The following is a 20,591-nucleotide window of genomic DNA, read 5'->3' on the forward strand; positions in this document are numbered from 1 at the left end:
AGATCACCCTGCCTACACGCCGACGCACCGTCACCCCGGCCGAAGCCAGAGAAAACGGCGGCACGGGGCATAGGGGAGGGGACCCCCGCTCCCTGAGAACCAAGGAACGAGAGTCTCGATCTCAACACTGCAGTAGTCATGTTCCCACAATGAGAACATGAACTATCCACAAAAGCTGCTTCAGCGTGCTGAACGCCCAGGCACGCGATGCAGCGATTGTGGCCATCAGCGGGGACCAATGAACGACCGCATCCAGTAACGCACAGACGAAATGACATCTTGAAAAAGACACAGGGTTCGTCTGTGAAGCTCTTTTAGGAGGGGAAAATTCAGCTCTCTTGTACTGAAGCACACAGGGAGCGTCACGATGTGTTCAGGTACACCACTCCCCGAACACAACGGAGGAACCGGCCCAAATCGCAACAGACAACAGCTGGGAATTTGGAAATTCTATGCTGTAAAAACAGCAGTTGAGAGCTTAAGCTCAGGCTCCTCGGGAAGCTCGCGACCTCGCTGAAGTGCCGTCACACCAACACAAGTAATTTTCCTTTCTTCCTTGGCTTGAAGAATTCACTCTAGAAGTCTGAAAGCTGAAACACAACTAGATGGCTCCGAAGCAAAAGACAGAGTGTGATGGCATCTGCTCCCCTATTTATACCACCTGGCGGGGGCGGTGCGCATTATGCAAATATCGCACACCAACTCCATTGGCCTGTTGTAGTTCACTCGAAGCTGATAGGGCTCTCTAGCGATATCCCAATTCGTCAGTCACTACTGACGTACGTCGAAAGTGACTGACTGAAAGGGAACAACTATTTTTGCAGTGTGATGAGTTGATCTCTGTCCCAGCAAAGTGCCCACTGCATCTATATAATTTAACTTAGCCACATGAACTACATGCTTTGATTGAACATTTCTGGAGGTGCACAAGTATCTGAGTGAGACCCATCATGCTCTCATCTGTTACATTGAGCCTAGCTCCTGTAATGACAGATTGTTTTTCAAAAGTAAATCGTTGCATTACTTCGGATTTATAACACTTACAAAAACTAACATAGCATTAAAATACAAGCTATATTATGTACTACTGGCAGAAAAAAATATTACCACAATGACAAGCACAAGCACTCTGTGACCCAAAACCTGTAATGTTCTGGGTCTGAAGATGATGAAGGCGGATGGCGAAGATTTAATATAAAGACTTAATATTAAACAAAAGTAAATACAGGTAACACACAGAGATATAGTCCACAAATCAGTGTGCTCACTACACATTTAACACCATACAGAAACTGAAACAGAGGGCATATATACACAGAATAATGAACTAAATACAGGTGGGATCTAATTAAAGAACCAAGGAGACAAATTGGTGGGAAACTGAGAACAAAGGAAAACTAACTAGATGACTAAGGCAGACAAAACAGAAACTAAACACAATGAAAATGAAGATTTTTGAATATATATTACGGAAAGATGAGCTATTCTTCACTATTTCAAACCATTAGCTTCATTATTAATTACAAAATCATTTCAGCAAACAATGAGGATAAACATTTGAAAATTTGCTTCAACATATTCAAAACATTGAAAAACGGAAGAAGAAACAGAGATATGATTCAAATGGAAGCTGCAGTAGCTCAGGCAGAGTTCATTTAAGTCTTATTTTTTGTCAAATTCAGACATATTATAAAATATATATGAATAATGTTGAAAAAGAAATAAACAGAATGGGATTCATTCATCAGGACTTTCACTCCTCTGTGACAGCATATTGATTGATCTCATCAGGCTGAGCTGTAAAATACAAAATATGGAAAAATGGACATTTTAATTACAACCCGAATTCCGGAAAAGTTGGGACGTTTTTAAAATTTGAATAAAATGAAAACTAAAAGACTTTCAAATCACATGAGCCAATATTTTATTCACAATAGAACATAGATAACATAACAAATGTTTAAACTGAGAAATTTTACACTTTTATCCACTAAATGAGCTCATTTCAAATTTGATGCCTGCTACAGGTCTAAAAAACGTTGCTACGGGGGCAACAAATGGCTGAAAAAGCAAGACATTTTGAAAAGATTCAGCTAGGAGAACATCTAGCAACTAATTAAGTTAATTGATATCAGGTCTGTAACATGATTAGCTATAAAAGCGGTGTCTTAGAGAGGCAGAGTCTCTCAGTAGTAAAGATGGGCATAGGCTCTCCAATCTGTGAAAGAGTGCATAAAAAGATTGTGGAAAACAATGTTCCTCAACGTCAAATTGCAAAGGCTTTGGAAATCTCATCATCTACAGTGCATAACATAATCAAAAGATTCAAAGAAACTGAAGAAATCTCTGTGCGTAAGGGACAAGGCCAAAGACCTTTATTGGATGCCCGTGGTCTTCGGGCCCTCAGATGACACTGCATCACTCACCGGCATGATTGTGCCAATGACATTACTAAATGGGACCAGTAATACTTACAGAAACCACTGTCGGTAAACACAATCCGCCGTGCCATCTGCAGATGCCAACTAAAGCTCTATCATGCAAAAAGGAAGCCATATGTGAACATGGTCCAGAAGAATCGTGTCCTGTGGGCCAAGGCTCATTTAAAATGGACTGTTTCAAAGTGGAAAAATGTTCTATGGTCAGACGAGTCCAAATTTGACATTCGTGTTGGAAATCACGGACGCCGTGTCCTCCAGGCTAAAGAGGACGGAGACCTTCCAGTGTGTTATCAGCGTTCAGTTCAAAAGCCAGCATCTCTGATGGTAAGGGCGTGCATAAGTGCATACGTTATGGGCCATAGTGCCTTGCATGTTTTGGAAGGCACTATGAATGCTGAAAGGTATATAAAGGTTTCCAGATGATGTCTATTTCAGGGAAGGCCTTGTGTATTTTAGCAGGACTATGCAAAACCACATACTGCAGCGATTACAACAGCATGGCTTCACCGTAGAAGAGTCCGGGTGCTGAATTGGCCTGCCTGCAGTCCAGATCTTTCACCTATAGAGGACATTTGGCATATCATTAAACGAAAAATATGTCAAAGATGACCACAAACTCTTCAGCAACTGGAAACCTATATCAGGCAAGAATGGGATTAAATTCCAACACCAAAACTCCAGAAACTCATAACCTCGATGCCCAGACGTCTTCAAACTGTTTTGAAAAGAAGAGGAGATGCTACACCATGGTAAACATGCCCCCGTCTCAACTATTTTGAGACCTGTAGCAGGCATAAAATTTGAAATGAGCTCATTCTGTGCATAAAATTGTAAAATCTCTTCTTTTAAACATTTGTTATGTTATCTATGTTCTACTGTGAATAAAATATTGGCTCATGTGATTTGAAAGTCTTTTAGTTTTCATTTTATTCAAATTTAAAAAATGTCCCAACTTTTCCAGAATTCGGGTTGTATTCATAATGATGATAGATCGGGTTAAATTCATCTGTAGGAGAACAGATCAGAAAAAGAGAATCTCACCATGAACTCTGTAGCTTTTGACTCCTATAATGAACGACACTAGCAGATATGGAGAAGCTGCCAGTAGAAAACTGATCAGTTTGACAACTGAGAGAACTGGCAATGGAGCTTCTGAACCTGAAAAAACAAAACAACCAAATAATTTGATGATTATCAAAACTTGTTCGATTTTCTTATCTAATAAAAATAGTGTATCCTCTAGTGCCACCAACTGCTCAGATTTTACTTTTCTTCTGCTTATACGTTTTAAACCCTTATATATATATATATATATATATATATATATATATATATATATATATATATATATATATATTTAAAAATCCTTCTGATTTCTGGTGTAGAGTTCAAATTTGATCCAACTTTTAAACCAACATTTATTTACCATAATCAATCATGTCTGTCACTGTACATCACTCATATTTTAAACTTAAAAGCATCATACAATTATTCTTCAATGCACACATTGTTTTAGAGTTTTAATAGCACTCATTGTTTTGTTAAAGTATAAAAACGATACGCTGATCTCATTGGTAATTTTTCCATGGATGTAAAATTGAATTGATTTGTGTCTGAATGTAGTCAGATTGATATGAAGTTGAGTTTAACGCATTCACCTGATGCCGTCAGTGTAACTGGCAATGGAGCTTCAGAACTTGGAAAACCTATAGACAACCAAATTATTTCATGATCATTAACATTTCATGGTCAGAAAAATGTTAGATTTTCTTATCTGTATAAAATTAATGGAACAATTTTGTCAGTTCAGACTGTTTTGACTGTTCAGATTTTACTTTTCTTCTACTTGTACCTTTTAAACCCGTTGACTTTGTTTTTTTTTTTTTAAGAAAATCCCTCTGATTTCTGGTAGGGCTCAGTGAAGTCACTGATTTGAATTTCTTTCAATTGGTCACCATCCTGGAGTTTGATAACAGCAAATTTTATCCAAATCACCAAAGTTAGCACTAAATGATCTTTAAACCAAGCCACATTAAACTAATCAAATGGATCTTTGAGTCTTTTTAAAGAAACTCAACAATAACAATCTAAAAACAATCTAAAGCTGAACTGAAAATAGGCTGTATTTCAGCAAGGATTTGGCCTGTTAAAATTTCACATTTGGTTTGGTTTGATTTGTGTCTGAATGTAATCAGATTGATGTGAATCAGATTGGTGTGAAGAAGACATTCTCACACTCCCCTGATAGCGTCAGTGTAACTTCATCACTGGTGTGTGAGTATCGTGATCCGTCCGTCTCATTTCCTCTACAGCTGTAATGACCTGTGTGAGATTCATTAACAGAACTGATTCTGTATTCCTGTGATTGACTCTCATGAATCACTGAATCATCTTTCTTCCAGGTGTAGCTCCAGCTAGTGATGTCTTTCTCCTGTATGTCACATGTGAGAGTGACCGTCTGTCCTCTGAACACTCGTCCATCAGGCTGAACACGCACTACAGCTTTGGGTCTCTCTGAGAAAAGAGCAAAGGACTTATTTGACATTTTATTGACAGCACATGATGATAGTGTTGATGTTTGACATTAATTTGCATAATATTACTATGGCTAAATCAGATTGCATTGTAAAAGAAAAAAACAAACAAAAAAACAGAACTTACCTCTTACTGTTAGCGTGACTCCTGGACTTAGTGTTGTGGAGTATTTTCCTTCTACACCACATCCATACTTTCCTCCATCAGAGACTCTCACATCACTCAGTGCTTCTGTTTCAGCACCAGATTTTATTCTGTTGAAGTCTTTGTACCAGATAAACCTCAGTCCAGTTGACCATCCCACATCACAGCTCAGAGTAACTGTGTCTCCAGTGAACACTGAACTCTGGGGTTTCACAGTTACTCTGGGTTTGTCTGTAAATATTTCATGATATCATCTTGAGTTCAACCATCATCTATCACTGCTTATGATTTCCATAATTTATATAAATTATATTTAATATTCTTTTTTTTTTTATTCTTCTCTCTGTTATTGTGAGTAATGTACTGTAATTATATATGTATTCTATTTTATCATCATCAAACTTAAGAGGTTCATGTGAACTTTAAACTTTAAGAATGAAAGTGTATGAGGACAAATCCTGTGCCTCAAAGAATCAAATGATCCCTTTTTAATGAAGTGATCATAAAACTACACAAAGACCTATTGTAATCCAATTTTACCTCTAAAAACAAAACAAACATTAATCAACTTCAAGTCTAAACTTTATCTCTCATTTGCATAAGAATCTAACACAAAGCAAACATTTTAATATACAATCTGAGTAAGATCCTGATGTCAGTCAGTGATGATCACTCACCAAACACAGTCAGAGTCACTTTATTACTCCATTTAGAGCAGTCTGATCCTCTGCAGCTGTAACACCTGCACATCTGTCTGAGCTGTACAGTGATCTTGAGCTCTTTCTCTTCAGAGGTGTGCGCTGTATCTCCACACTTCCATGTGTAAGTCCATCCTTCCCCCTGTATGTCACATGTGAGAGTGACAGTCTCTCCTCTGAATATCTGTGATGGTTCAGGCTGAACAGTCAGAACAGGTTTAGGTGTCTCTGTAAGAATTGAACAAACAGAAGTTATGGTTAAACATCTAACAAAGTCAAATTAAGTGAATTGACTCAACCTGTTCTAAACCCTGCAGAAATGTCAATGCACAAAAGAAAATATTTTGAAGAAACAACACTGGATCCCATTGACTTTCAATGTATGGACAAAAACAAACAAACAAACAAACAAACAAAAACGTTCTTTTTGTGTTTTGTGCACAGAAAAAAAGTCATACAGGCTGGAAACTCTGGAACAGGCTTTGGTCTCTCCATACAACAGATGTAGTTTAAACATGAATAAAAATAGATATTTGTGTAGAGAAACAGCTCATCTGTGACATAAACAACAAACTCTTACTGCACTTGAAACACTGCTATAAACTTTCTCTTTCTGTTTCACTGTGTGATATGTGAGAAGTTTTTAAAGAAATATATAAATCACCTTTAGTTTGTCCAGGCTGGATGTTTGAAATCAGCACTACAAATCAAAAGAGAAAAATCACATTGATTTATTTGTTGTTGCTTCTAAATACGTAGAATAGGACCATATTAATATATTTTAAAACATTTGTTAGAAATTCCACATTCATTTTCATACATAAATGCATAAATGCAAAATCAGCATTTGAATAGTTTGTGCCTATTATAAGGTGGAATAGAAAAAATAAAACAGGTAGCAATTAAATTTTTGATAAAAACACTACTGTCTTGTGCTTATGTTGAGATCTCTGTTGTGGTGTTGATCAGTACAGGAGACAATTGCATCCTCACAATACATCTTCATTCTTCAGAAAATACAATACTGGTTTACAGAACATATCAGTCTCTCCAGAAAAGGCTCAATTCTTCTGTTGATTATATGCAATTATTATTATTATTATTATTATTAATTAATTTATTTATTTTATTATTTTTTTACACCAATTCACAAGTTCCTTTCAGACAAACACAGACTGTTTCTGTTGGGTTTGTGGTTTTTACAGTAGTATAATGCATTAGAAAAACTACATTGGGGTCAATGACATGACATGCATATTTTTGTGTTCCAATGCATTATTATTATTATTATTATTATTATTATTATTATTATTATTATTTAATAATTTGATAAATTCATCACTCACTTTATTATATAAAACCTATTTAGTTTTCATTTTCAGTACATTCAAATAATAAACATTATCTTATGTTTTGGTATCTTAAACTCCCAAAATGTTAGGTGGCGCAACTGTCTGCACAAATAAACAGACAAATAACAAATAAATACTATTGTTTTAATAATAAGAAATTCAAAATAAAATACTATGGCAAAATGTTATGTTTATATATATATATATATATATATATATATATGAACTTGCTTAATTCTCTATTCCATTATAGCTCTACTCAGTCCATTTGCATTATATCAAATCAACTCTATGTCTATTCTTTCAGACTTATAGTGGAAGTCAATAAGTGGAGAGATTGAGGGTGAAAGAGGAAGAATGAAGATGTTCATTCCTAAGAATTGTTAGCTGATGCTGTCATGACAGAACTGAAACCACATTGTGAAGGTGTAGGAGCCATTTTAATGCAATGTATGTTTTGTCCATTGGGTGTCGCTCTAATGTGGCTGTATATTTAGAGCACGGGGTTAATGAGATGACAAGTGTGTTTGGTGGCTGGGAGGCAAACAGTTTTTGACCGTGCTAAGCCATACATCGTTTTTACCGCACAGATGAGTGCTTACGTGTTGACATGGATTATGGATAAAGAGTTTGTTCTGTCTGCAAGGTATGAACATTATGCTTGTGAATTATGAACAGTATAAGAACGAGAGCTCACAGAAAGCAGACTAGAAGCAGTGTTTATTGACTGGAACAAAATAAAGAGACAGTTTGCATTTTAACATCTGCGTGTATGGACTTCATTGGCACGCGTACTTAACTTGCTTATTTCTGCCACCGACACCAGCGGCTTAATGGAAGGCCATAATTGAAGGAATATATTATTTGGCATGTCATTAGTGCTTCATTTGGGAAGTGTGGTCAATAAAGAATTAGTTCACTTCAGAATTAAAATTCTCTTATAATTTTCTCACCCCATGTCATCCAAGATGTTCATGTCTTTCTTTCTTCAGTGGGGAAAAAAATGTTTTTTGGTTATGGTTTTTGAAGAAAACATTCCAGGATTTTTCTCCATATAGTGGACTTCACTGGGGTTGAAGATACTGTGATGTAATTTTTTAATTAATCATAACTAACATTTCTTTTTCATTGCAGGAATAACATTTATATGCTTTTGCAACCTAAATGTCCCCTTGTTCCAAAGTCAGTGTGTGTCTGAATCATATCTGAATATAACAAAAGGGGAAATGAAACTTAGGAACAGCTAGACAACTATCTAAATATAATAGCCCCATGATATTGAGTAACAAACAAACTAATAAACATGATTTGGGCAGATCTTGCCTAGTAACAGAAGGGTTTGACATATGAAGAACCAATCATATTGTAGAATGCTTTGCTATGTGAACTAATCCTTTAACGTCACTGGTCAGAGTTTGAGACTGCAGAGCCACAAGCCGTCTCACAACATCATCTAATACATGGTCATTCTACTGCTGAACTCTTCAACAACTCCAGGAGTTTAGAACAACAAAACCTGACATGAAATCAACAGTCTGAACATGTGAGTTCCACATCACAAATAAAGATTAGATGCACTAGTGAAGATCTACTGAAGAAAACAGACAGTAACTTTACAGAACATAACAGCTTGTCCAATTCAACACATGAACCATTACAAACCTTAAACTGAACGACTGAAGACGTCACAGAAATGATTCAGCTACAGCAAATCAGAGTGTTTTTTACTTTCACACACAGATATCATGAGCTGCAGATGGATTTGATAGTCAGATTATTAGCAGCATGAATGAAAATTAGACTAAATGCTTAAAAAGATGAAATACAGATGAACACTGATTCACTACATCATTTTACAAAATGCAAAAATGATGCATAAATGAGAAATGAATACTCACAGAGCATTAGAGGAAGTGAACTGAGCTCCATACTGATCTATTAATGACACGCTTTCAAACACACACTCTGTCTTATAGACGCAACACTTCCTGTCCTTAACGAAGAGAGTGAGAGCAACAGAGAGGAATTAAATAGACACAGAACATCTGAATTTGATTTAGTATTGATACTTTAGTTGACAATGTGGTGTTGTGTTGCTACATACAAATATGATTATCATGAAAAATTTGGCATCTTTAGTCATGATACTTGTTTAGTCAAGAATGTTTACTTGGCAGCCATCTTGGCAACACCCCAGACAGGATATTGTATAGGTAATAAGCATGTGTGACAGCTTCTTTAGCTCAAATAATGTTCATTTTTTTAGGCTGGTTTAGGCTTTTTGTTACAGGTAATGCATGTGTGCATCCTGGGGTTAAAGCAAACAAAAACAGACAACGTCTCAAATAAGCCTCATAATTCAAATGTTGTGAAATAAAAGTCAACAAAATATAAAACTGCAATGGATATAATACTTTGTAAAACATCTCTGGAAGAAAAGGTATAAGGATTATGTCAGTCACTTCATATACAGAACTTTTTAGGGGTTCCCATCATGTCATCATTATATGGATTTAGTTAATTAATTCTGTTTTAATTCATTATTTATTGTAATTAGATTTTATGATTTAAACAGCTTGTAAACATATCTTATCACTGGAAAAAAACTGTTGTGAACAACAGTTAAGATGGCATTCCAGGGACCAGTTTACGACAGGGCCCCTCTCTAACTGCTGGTGTGTAAGAAGATGTGCCACACTGTGATTGGATCTTTGGTGAATGAACTTAAATGTTCAGCAACATCAGATAAGATGTTAGGACAACTGCCAGACACCTCTTCCAGAGCAGGAAGGGGGACCTTCTGCACCCACCAAAACAAAGGAGAGGACTTCTCATTGGATGACACATTGACTCTAACCACCAAACTCATTCCTAAGATTTAGGCAAGGACTGCCATACAAATTCCTTCAGGACCCCCTGGATGGAGCAGCAATGACTGAAATAAAGAGATGCCACAGAGATCTATCTAAATCCATTCATACCTATGTTTGGAGGCCTTAATTTGATTTAAACTGCATCACATCCACTCCATCTTCATGCAAAGCACAGTTTATGTTAATGGTTACTGACTGTTAAAACAACAGGTCATGGGACAGACCTGTTAACAGACAAACAAATGCATGAATGATGACTTAACCATTTCATATAGTGTTTGGTGTCAATCTGTTCCCTACGATGCCTTTAATAATTTGAAAGAGGTTTGGTAAAGAAATAATGCATGGGTAGAATGTTAAAGACACTATTTTAACACTGTACTTTATGCTATGCAAATGAGTTCCACACTAGGGTGGGCAACACCGGGGTTGCTTCAGATAACAGTGGCCAATCACACTCCAGGATTGGCAAGGCGCCACATTTCAATCTCCTCCTCATCAGAAAGGGATAAATATGTCCCCCGGGTAGACACACCCTTGTTCTGCGTTTCCAGCTCGATGGGGAAGGAGACATTAACAGACACTCCATGTCCCGAGTTTCTGATCTGAAAAGGAAAGAGATTACAAGACAGTTAAGGTTAAGCTTTTGCAAGCAAAACCTTTTACATTGCGTCCAGCTGCATTCTAGCTGCAAAAAGGGCCCCAGCATTGAGGGACTTCATCTGACCCTTACGGCTCCTACAGCAGCGCAGCCCAGTCTGCAAAGGATCTCTGCATCGGCAGACATTGCCTGTACCACACGGCTCCTCAGCGACGCAGCCAGCCTGCAAAGGAATCTGTGAAAATTCATCTGACCCAGCTGCCCAATCCATCCTAAAGGACTGTCTTGGCGCAACCGAAGTTCAGCATCCTCCAGCCCAGCCTGGCACCACTACTGGATCGCAACTCCGCGCCCTCCCACTGCACGCAGCCTGCATCATCAGTGGAAGACGTCTCTGCTACTGGATTGATCACCCGACTGTGTGGAACGTAAATATAAATATAGTTTATACATGCAGCATATGTTTTCTAACCTGTTTAGATAACAGTTACTTGAGGTCAGCTTGTTACAAATAATAGGGATATTATTTATTGAATGATAAATAAGCAATTATTTATCACCATTTTACCAGAGCCATTAGGTGGCTTCCATAAGAAGCATTCCCATACAATTCTCTTCCATTCTACATTCAGTTCAACAACATTGCATTTATCCATTCTGTGTTCACTTCATTTATTTGTTTCTTTGATTTAATTCAGTATTCTCCTTTGATTATTATTTTACTATCTTTTAGAAGTGCATATTCATTATTTTATTATTAATCGTTGTGGTATTTACTCTTGCATGTCTATTGTTAATAAATTTCATTGATTTTATTATAACTGTGTCTTCCTTGTGTTGATGATCAAAGACTCTACTAGTTGACCAGACTCTCACAAATCCTTCAGATAAATCAGTTGACCGACTCCCTCCAGTTTATATTAATTCTGAATTATTGAACAGCTCTTTTGGAGTGTTCTTAAATTGTTAAGATAGTATTCTTAACTGGTGCCCCGTATTACAAAAGGGGGGAGGTGTCACAGACACGCCAGGCTCCACCGTCAGCCAATCACAACGCACACTGTCACCAGAATACTGATCACCGGCACCTGCACCTCATGAGCACCTCATCACCCACAGTATAAAGAACACTCACACTCTTCACTCGATGTCCGGTCTTGTTTGCATCTACACTTACCTGTATGCTTACCTTAAGGACTCCAAGTGATCTACTTACCTGTCTCCAGCGTCTCCTGTTCTCCTCACCTGTCTCCAGCGTCTCCTGTTCTCCTCGTGTGATTCTCCGTCAGTGTGTGAGTGTTCTCCGTTCTCCGTGTCAAGATTCTCCAGCGTCACTCAAGCTCTCCACAACTGCAACCACCTAAAGGACAGTATCACCATTCTGCACTCCATTCATCATCACTATTCAAGTTATATCAACTTTCACTGCTGTTCCACTCTACTGGTGTCAATAAACTACCTGTTTGCTAACTCCTGTCTGCGACCCTTCTGTACTGTAACAGGAGGGGTCATCTGATACACTCATAACCCTTAAGTGACACGTGATCAAAAATCATTACGTCACCAGTGAATGGAGTAACAATCACTACAAAACATTGGATGACCAGTAATTTTCTTCTATTAAATTCAGAAAAGACTGAGGTTTTACTTATTGGACCAAAAACTTGTACACAGAATCTCTTAGACTACAATCTGCATTTAGAAGGATGTACTGTACTTCATCGTCTACAGGGTGTTATATTAGACTGCAAGTTGTCCTTTGAAAATCATATTTCATATGTTACAAAAGCAGCCTTCTTCCACCTCAGAAACATCGCTAAGCTACGGAACATGTTAACTGTTTCTGATGCAAGTTAGTTCATGCATTCATGACGTCTAGACTAGATTACTGTAATGCATTACTAGCTGGTTGTCCTGCATTCTCAATAAACAAGTTACAATTAGTACAAAATGCAGCTGCTATCTAGGTCAAGGAAATATGATCATATAACACCAATTTTATCATCTCTACACTGGTTACCTATTAAGTTCTGTATCGATTATAAAGTATTGCTAAGGCCCTAAATGCATTAGCTCATGTGTATTTAACTGATCTTTTATCGCCCTACAATCCTTCACATTCTTTAAGATCACAAAACTCTGGACTTCTGGTTGTACCTAGGATATCTAAGTCCACTAAAGGAGGGAGAGCGTTTTCACATTTGGCTCCTAAACTCTGGAGGGTGAGTAAATGATGACAGAATTTTCATTTTTGGGTGAACTATGCCTTTAAAGACGCATCTCTTTAGCCAAGCATTCACATAATGCATCTCATATCCTTGTACTCCAGTTATATCAGATCAGTTGCACATGACTATCTTTGCTTAATGTTATGAACAACAGCTACACTAATTATTCTCCATTTGCTTTTCTGTTTTATCTCTGGATGCCTGTCCCAAGGTGACTAGAGAGTATATCAGCTTCATTTGGATCCAGCCTCTTATGAAGACTTCAGATGACCAACACCAGATGGCGCCATCTCCTGCGAGGACTTCAGATGATGCAAACTCTGGATCAACATGCACCATTCCAAATTTTCTATATATCCTAATCGTTGTTAACATGTTTTTATTGCTTCAGTGATCTCATTGTTTCTACTATTGCTTAAATTAATACATTGTATTACATAGTATATGTACATTGCTGAAATTACAAAAAATTGGACACAGCCATCTCTGATAACAGATTACTCTAAATTGTAATGTTGACATGCATTCTCTGTAAAGCCACTTTGAAACGATATGTATTGTGAAAAGCGCTATACAATCTTTGTAATTAAATTAAAGCTATTAGTTAGTATTTTTGGGAAAATGGCGTTACCTTCGTTACACAAAGGATTTCAGCTTATTTAAAACCTCCAACAATGAATTTAACAGTTGGGTGGCTGTGTTGTTCATTTGATTTTTTTTTTTACTAAATACTCACATTATGTCTGATTTATAACACTATAATGCAAAACTAATATAGCATTAAAATATAAGCTATGTCCTGCAGAAAAGAATTCTTACCACAATGGCCAGCACAAGCACTCTGAGACCCAAAACCAGTGACTTCAATTTAATTTTGAGTCACTTTCCCCAACATCACTGTTTTTTTGAAGATATATTTGGTAAAGATGAGCTATTCTTCACTATTTGTTGAAGATGTATGCTTCTTTATTAAATAGAGCAGAAATTCAAGACATGGAGAAATAAATAAGGACTTTATCTGAAATCAAAATGAGAGCTTCATATTAATTACACAATCATTTTGGCAAAGAATGGGGATATTCAAAACATCGAAAAACAGAAGAAAAAATGTGATAAAGATATGTTTCAAAAGGATGTTGCTGTAGATCAGGCAGAGTTCATTTGAGCCTTATTTTTGTCAAGTTTAGACAAATTAAATATAACTAAATAATGTTAAACAAACAAACAAAAAAAACAGAATGGGATTCATTCATCAGGACTTTCACTCCTCTGTGACAGCATATTGATTGATCTCATCAGACTGAGCTGTAAAACACAAAATAAGGAAAAATGGACACATTTAATTATTCATAATGATGACAGATCAGGTTAAATGCATCTGTAGCAGAACAGATCAGACAGAGAGAGAGAATCTCACCATGAGCTCTGTAGCATTTGACTCCTATAATGATGGACACTAGCAGATATGGAGAAGCTGCCAGTAGAAAACTGATCAGTTTGAGAACTGAGAGAACTGGCAATGGAGCTTCTGAACCTGAAAAATTAAATTACCAAATAATTCCATGATCATCAAAACTTGTTAGATCTATAATAAATAAAAATAATGTACCCTCTAGCGCCACCAACTGTTTTCTTCTGCTTGCAACTTTTCAAACAAAAAAATATTACACCACCATTCTGGAGTTTGATAATAGCAATTTTTTTTCAAATCACCAAAGTTAGCACTAACTGATCTTCAAACCAAGCCACATTACAGTTATCAAATGGATCTTTGAGTCTTTTTGTAGAAACTCTGCAGTAAAAGCACAAAGAATCTAAAGCTGAACTGAAAATAGGCTGTATTTCAACAAGGTTTTTTGGTTTGGTTTGGTTTGGTTTGGTTTGATTTGTGTCTGAATGTAGTCAGATTGATGTGAATCAGATTGATGTGAATAAGAGATTCTCACACTCCCCTGATAGCGTCAGTGTAACTTCATCACTGGTGTGTGAGTATCGTGATCCGTCCGTCTCATTTCCTCTACAGCTGTAATGACCTGTGTGAGATTCATTAACAGAACTGATTCTGTATTCCTGTGATTGACTCTCATGAATCACTGAATCATCTTTCTTCCAGGTGTAGCTCCAGCTAGTGACGTCTGTCTCCTGTATGTCACATGTGAGAGTGACCGTCTGTCCTCTGAACACTCGTCCATCAGGCTGAACACGCACTACAGCTTTGGGTCTCTCTGTGCAAAATTAACTCAAGTTTAATCTAACTGACAGCACATGATATTGTTGATGGATGACATTTTTCTGCTTAACATTACTATTATTAAATCAGATTGCCCTGTAAAAAACAGCACTTACCTCTTACTGTTAGCTTGACTCTTTGACTTTGTGTTGTGGCCTTGTTATCTCTTTGTACACCACACCAGTACTCTCCTCTATCAGAGAGACTCACGTCTCTCAGTGTTTCTGTTTCAGCAACAGATTTTAATATCACAAAGTTTTTGTACCAGATAATCCTCAGTACAGTTGAGCGTCGCACATCACAGCTCAGAGTAACTGTGTCTCCAGTGAACACTGAACTCTGGGGCTTCACAGTCACTCTGGGTTTATCTGTAAATATTTCATGATAATCTTGAGTTAATATACAGTCTTCAGTCATCATCTATCACTGCTTATGATTTCTATTATTTATAGAAATTAAATTTAATATTCTTTTTAATACTTTTCTCTGTTATTGTGATTAATGTAATTATATGCAACTTTATGTTCATCAAACATTCATGTAAACTTTAAGAATGAAAGTGTATGAGGACAAATCCTGTGCCTCAAAGAATCAAATGATCCCTTTTTAATGAATTGATCTTAAAAGTACACAAAGACCTATTGTAATCCAATTTTACCTCTAAAACATTAATCAACGTGCAAAATTATTATTATTATTATTATTATTAGTTCAAATGACTTAGATTTTTTTTTTTTTTTTTTTTTTTTTAAGAATAATTTAAATGATTTCCAATGTTTTCACCGAACAACATAATTGTATTTTGTAAATATAAACAAATTTTGATGGCTACACACTCCAAAAAAGTTGGGACATAGGCAAAATAAAAGTGAAAAGATTATAGAATATCCAAGTTAACACAATTAGTAATAATTGTACCAGTAATCATTAAAAAAAAAAAAAACACACACATCTGTGATATCTAGAGTACAAACCATATCCTTTAACATACAGATATGTTGATCGTATGTTCATGATAATTATGGGGGCAGGTTGAAGGCTGGTCTGATGTTTTCATTCATCAGCAATTTGTAGGGAATAGAAAGGAGACTGACGACACTTTGTTTATTGAAAATGACTTGGATTAATCTGATTAACAGTGAGACAAACCTAAACTTTATCTCTCATTTGGTTAATAATAATCCAACACAAAGCAAACATTTTAATATGCCATCTGAGCGATCCTGATGTCATTCAGTGATGATCACTCACCAAACACAGTCAGTCTCACTGCATCACTCTTTTTAGAGCAGTCTGATCCTCTGCAGCCGTAACACCTGCACATCTGTTTGTGCGCTGCAGTGATCTTGAGCTCTTTCTCATTAGTGGCCTGCTGTGTATCATTTCCACACTGCCATCTGTATGTCCATCCTTCCCCCTGTATGTCACATGTGAGAGTGACAGTCTCTCCTCTGAATATCTGTGATGGTTCAGGCTGAACAGTCAGAACAGGTTTAGGTGTCTCTGGAAGAACTGAACAAACAGAAGTTATGGTTAAACATCTAACAATGTCAAATTAAAACCTATAATCCCGCTGGTAACAATTGTGATCACAATTTTTCCTCACATATTTTAGTGTGGTATTAAAAAGCAACTATTATGAAGCACATGTGCATTTATAATTCAAATTTAAGATGGCTAAATGAGTTCAGGGCAGGTCTAATATAATTGGGTAGTTTGGTCATGTGACCACACACATTTATTTCCTGGTACCGCCATCTTAACACAATGATGACATCAAAGCTCAGAAATGACAGGTTAGTTTTCTAAGTTAATTTTTGAATAGCTCATACATTTTTTGCACACATCATCATGAAAGGGTTATCTATACATACATATTGAAATTATATTAATACGTGGTTTATTCTGTTGTCAGACTGCAGATAGATGAAGATGGACACAATTTCAGTATGACAGTGGTATAGCACAGTGGTATACCACAGTGGTATACCTTTAATTATTTATTGTGTTGGTTATTTAATTATTTTAGTTTATAACTAAATTTATAATAATTGCCTTCCAATTTCCTATATTTCATGTCATTTTGTCATCATTTTATTTGATTATTTGTGCCATACAGTATACTGCACAGGAATGCTCTTTTGTCCTTTTTGAAACTGAGCCAGACAATGTTTACTTCTTTGTTAATGGAATAAATTATATATATATATATATAATTTATATATTTATATATATATATATATATATATATATATATTTTTTTTTTTTTTTATATAATTGAAATAGATTGTTTAACCCTTGTGCAGTCTTCTTTTGGGGTGTACACTCAGGGTCTTTGGGGTCTCCAGAGACCCCAGTCAACAAAATGTCATTTTTTAACAAAATAATATTTTTTTTAAACAAATGTAATTTTACTCTGTTTATTTGGATGATTTGTGATATCTTTTAAATTTATATAAACAAATAAAAAAAAAAATTAATAGGTTTTTATACAAAAACAGCTTTTTATGTAAAATTCACTTTATAAAAGACCCACATTTCTAACTTTCATTCATGGGGATAACATGAATAATTTGACATGGCTTTGTGTAAGATTTCTGCCCATCTTCTGGACAATGCAGTTTTAAAAGTAAAAAAAAATTATCACTTTATCCAGTAGATGGCTGCAGAGCTCCACTATTTGCTATGTGCTATTTGACTGACTGAAAGACCTCTTTTTCAGTTGGATTCATATCTAAATATTATGAAATCACAATTGTAACAATAAAAATTACTTTTTGTCAAAGTTTAGCATTTTTTGTACTGAAAAAATCAATGATGTTATCAATAATGTAATCTCCAGAGACCCCGCTTAGAAAATGGACAAAATTCATCCTCAAAATCAGAAACAACGCAGAACACACATTGACAGAAATGAAGTGGCACACTTCCAACGATGCAAAAAACATCCACAATGCAAAATGATCATGCTCACACGCACACGCAAACATGAAAATTATTTATTTTATTTTTAATTATTTTTATTATTAAATTATTATTGAAAAGCTGATTTTTTTTTTCAATACAAAAAAGCTAAACTTTGACAAAGTTATTTTTATTGTTATAATTGTGATTTCATAATATTTAGATATAAATCCAACTGAAAAAAAACTTGTGAAAAGATGTCTTTCAGTCATTCAAATAGCACACAGCAAATAGTGGAGCTCTGCACCCATCTACTGGTAAAAGTGATAATTTTTTTACTTTTAAAACTGCATTTTCCAAAAGATGGGCAAAAATCTTACACTAAACCATGTCAAATTATCAATGTTATCCCCATGAATGTAAGTTAGAAATGTGGGTCTTTTATAAAGTGAATTTTACATAAAAAGCTGCTTTTGTATAAAAACTTATTCAAAAAATATTTATTTATAGAAATTTAAAATATATCAAATTCTTTAAAAACTGCACAAATGTTGATAGAAAACAATAAAACAGTTAAAACAATTATTTTGTTACAAAATTACATTTTGTTGCCTGGGGTCTCTGGAGACCACAAAGACCCTGAGTGTGACTTTTTTTTTTTACACTAACATAAAAACAAGATATCATTCCAAATTTTTTTATTTGTAAATCTAGAAAGTATTAACCACCGTACAAAGTCTCATGCCATTTGGACAAAGAGTCTTTTTTTTTTTTTTTTTTAAATTTTAGCAAACATCCTTTGCGGGTCAAAAAGACCCCGAAGACCCATAAGGGTTAATATCCTTAATACCATACAAATTCATATATGTCATCTCTGAGAAAAAAATTGGGATTAAATGGGTTAAGTGAATTGACTCAACCTGTCAAAAACACTGCACAAATGAAGATATTTTAAAGAAAGATGGGGTCCAAACAACACTGGATCCCATTGACTTTCAACATATGGACAAAAAAAAAAAAAAAAAAAATTTGTGTTTTGTGCAAAGAAAAAAAATAAAAATAATAATAAAGCCATACAGATATGGAATGACACATTCACCATACATTGAGCGTAACAAACTCACTGTACTTGAAACACTGCTAAACAAACCACTGTGTTATATGTGTGAATATTTTAAAGAAATATATAAATCACCTTGAGTTTGTCCAGGCTGGATGTTTGAAATCAGCACTACAGATCAAAAGAGAGAAATCACGTTGATTTATTTGTTGCTACTAAATAAAATAGGACCATATGAATATATATCAAAACATTGGTTAAAAATTCCACAATCATTTTCATACATAAATGCAGTTTAAATCAGCATTTGAATAATTTATGCATATCAGTCTCTCCAGAAAAGGCTTAATTCTTCTGCTGATTATATGCAATTATTTTTGTTGACACTAATTCACAAGTTCCTTTCAGACAAACACGGATTGTGTTGTTGGGTTAGTATGCGGTTCTTACAGCAGTATAATGCATTACAAAAACTGCATTAGGGTCAATGTGTTACGAGTTGCTTGCGCAGGAAACACACGACGAAGGAGATAGGAGATAAGATAAGTCTTTACTAGATAAATCCAACAGGTACAGGAAGGCACACAACACAACTCATGAAAAACGAGACTGGACAATGAACATAGGAGAAACAGGAACTTAAATACATGGAGCAACTAACCAAAATGACACACAGCTGTGACAATCAAGTTAGTGTCCATGGTGACTGATGGCGGGAAAACAGAACAAAGGAGATCATGTGACATGACAACAAACAGAACGTGACTGAATATGTTACATTACGCCCTCCCGGAAAGGCGTGTCCTCGCGCCGTAGAGCGAGGGGAAGATGAAGATGGGATGTAGATGACGATGTAGGAGGTGGTTCAGGAGGCGGACGGCTCACCGGGAGGAGGCAGAAAAAAGGAGTCCAGGGTGGTGCAGGAAGTGGTAAAGTCTGGTGGATGGGCTTGAACAGGGACGGGCTGATGGTACCCCAGTGCACAACCAGGGCTGCGCTCCATGGCGGCGTCGCTGGAGGGAGAAGCCATGGTGGAAGACAGCTGGATGACGCCGCGTAGCCAGAGAGCCGATGCTGTGACAGGACACTAATGACCTCGACAACCACGACAAAGCCGCAGCGACGACCCCCCGAGGTGGAAGCAGAGATCCGGAGGGCTGAGGTTGAGCTGGAGCGACCGAGGGCGGAGGTGGAGCCTGAGGGAGGGTGGAGCTAGCCGCAGCCGAAGGGGTGGAGGGCCGGAGGGCAGCGAACGGCCCGTAAGTCCGTGGCGTAGGTAGAGTGGAGCCTGACCGAAGCGGAGCAGACGTACCGAGAGAGTCCAGCGAAGCCGAAGGTCCGATGGTCACTGCTGACACAGAGGGTGGAAGGAGCTCAGGCGTGGGAGTCAGGACGTCGGGTCGAAGTGGAGTGGAGCATGCAGAGGTGGGAGGCGGAGCCACGGACTCCTGAAGCCCTAGAGGAGATGACTCCCAGCAGTCCAACGTTGTAACCGCGCCACTGAGAGGAGGCAGAGGTGGAACAG

General features: G+C 36.6%; 2 protein-coding genes across 15 annotated transcripts in view; both read right to left on the reverse strand.

Annotated features, from left to right (window-relative positions):
- The window catches only part of si:ch211-163c2.2 (protein turtle), a 91,636-nt gene extending 82,716 nt beyond the window's left edge, over window positions 1-8,920 (reverse strand). The window contains exons 1-2 of the mRNA XM_051901567.1: window positions 8,833-8,920; window positions 6,483-6,518 (exon numbers count right to left, since the gene is read on the reverse strand). The gene's annotated coding sequence lies outside the window, so the exon portion shown is untranslated. The remainder of the gene's footprint in view (window positions 1-6,482; window positions 6,519-8,832) is intronic.
- Window positions 1-20,591, reverse strand: part of LOC127516715 (sialoadhesin-like) — a 101,833-nt gene that overhangs the window by 65,625 nt on the left and 15,617 nt on the right. The window contains exons 4-10 of one of the 14 annotated variants that reach the window (XM_051901557.1): window positions 16,419-16,614; window positions 5,798-5,862; window positions 5,103-5,351; window positions 4,682-4,955; window positions 4,100-4,146; window positions 3,483-3,599; window positions 1,901-3,000 (exon numbers count right to left, since the gene is read on the reverse strand). In XM_051901557.1, the coding sequence (XP_051757517.1) occupies window positions 2,945-3,000; window positions 3,483-3,599; window positions 4,100-4,146; window positions 4,682-4,955; window positions 5,103-5,351; window positions 5,798-5,862; window positions 16,419-16,614 (1,004 nt within the window). In that variant the 3' untranslated portion in view covers window positions 1,901-2,944. Of the gene's footprint in view, window positions 1-1,169; window positions 1,798-1,900; window positions 3,001-3,482; window positions 3,600-4,099; window positions 4,148-4,681; window positions 4,956-5,102; window positions 5,352-5,797; window positions 5,863-13,816; window positions 14,178-14,289; window positions 15,098-15,218; window positions 15,471-16,353; window positions 16,615-20,591 lie in introns of those variants that run through there. The other 13 variants (XM_051901553.1, XM_051901552.1, XM_051901556.1 and 10 more) reach the window with 13 other exon arrangements.

This window comes from Ctenopharyngodon idella, chromosome 7, assembly GCF_019924925.1.
Source record: "Ctenopharyngodon idella isolate HZGC_01 chromosome 7, HZGC01, whole genome shotgun sequence".
In the NCBI taxonomy this organism is placed as follows: Eukaryota; Metazoa; Chordata; class Actinopteri; order Cypriniformes; family Xenocyprididae; genus Ctenopharyngodon; species Ctenopharyngodon idella.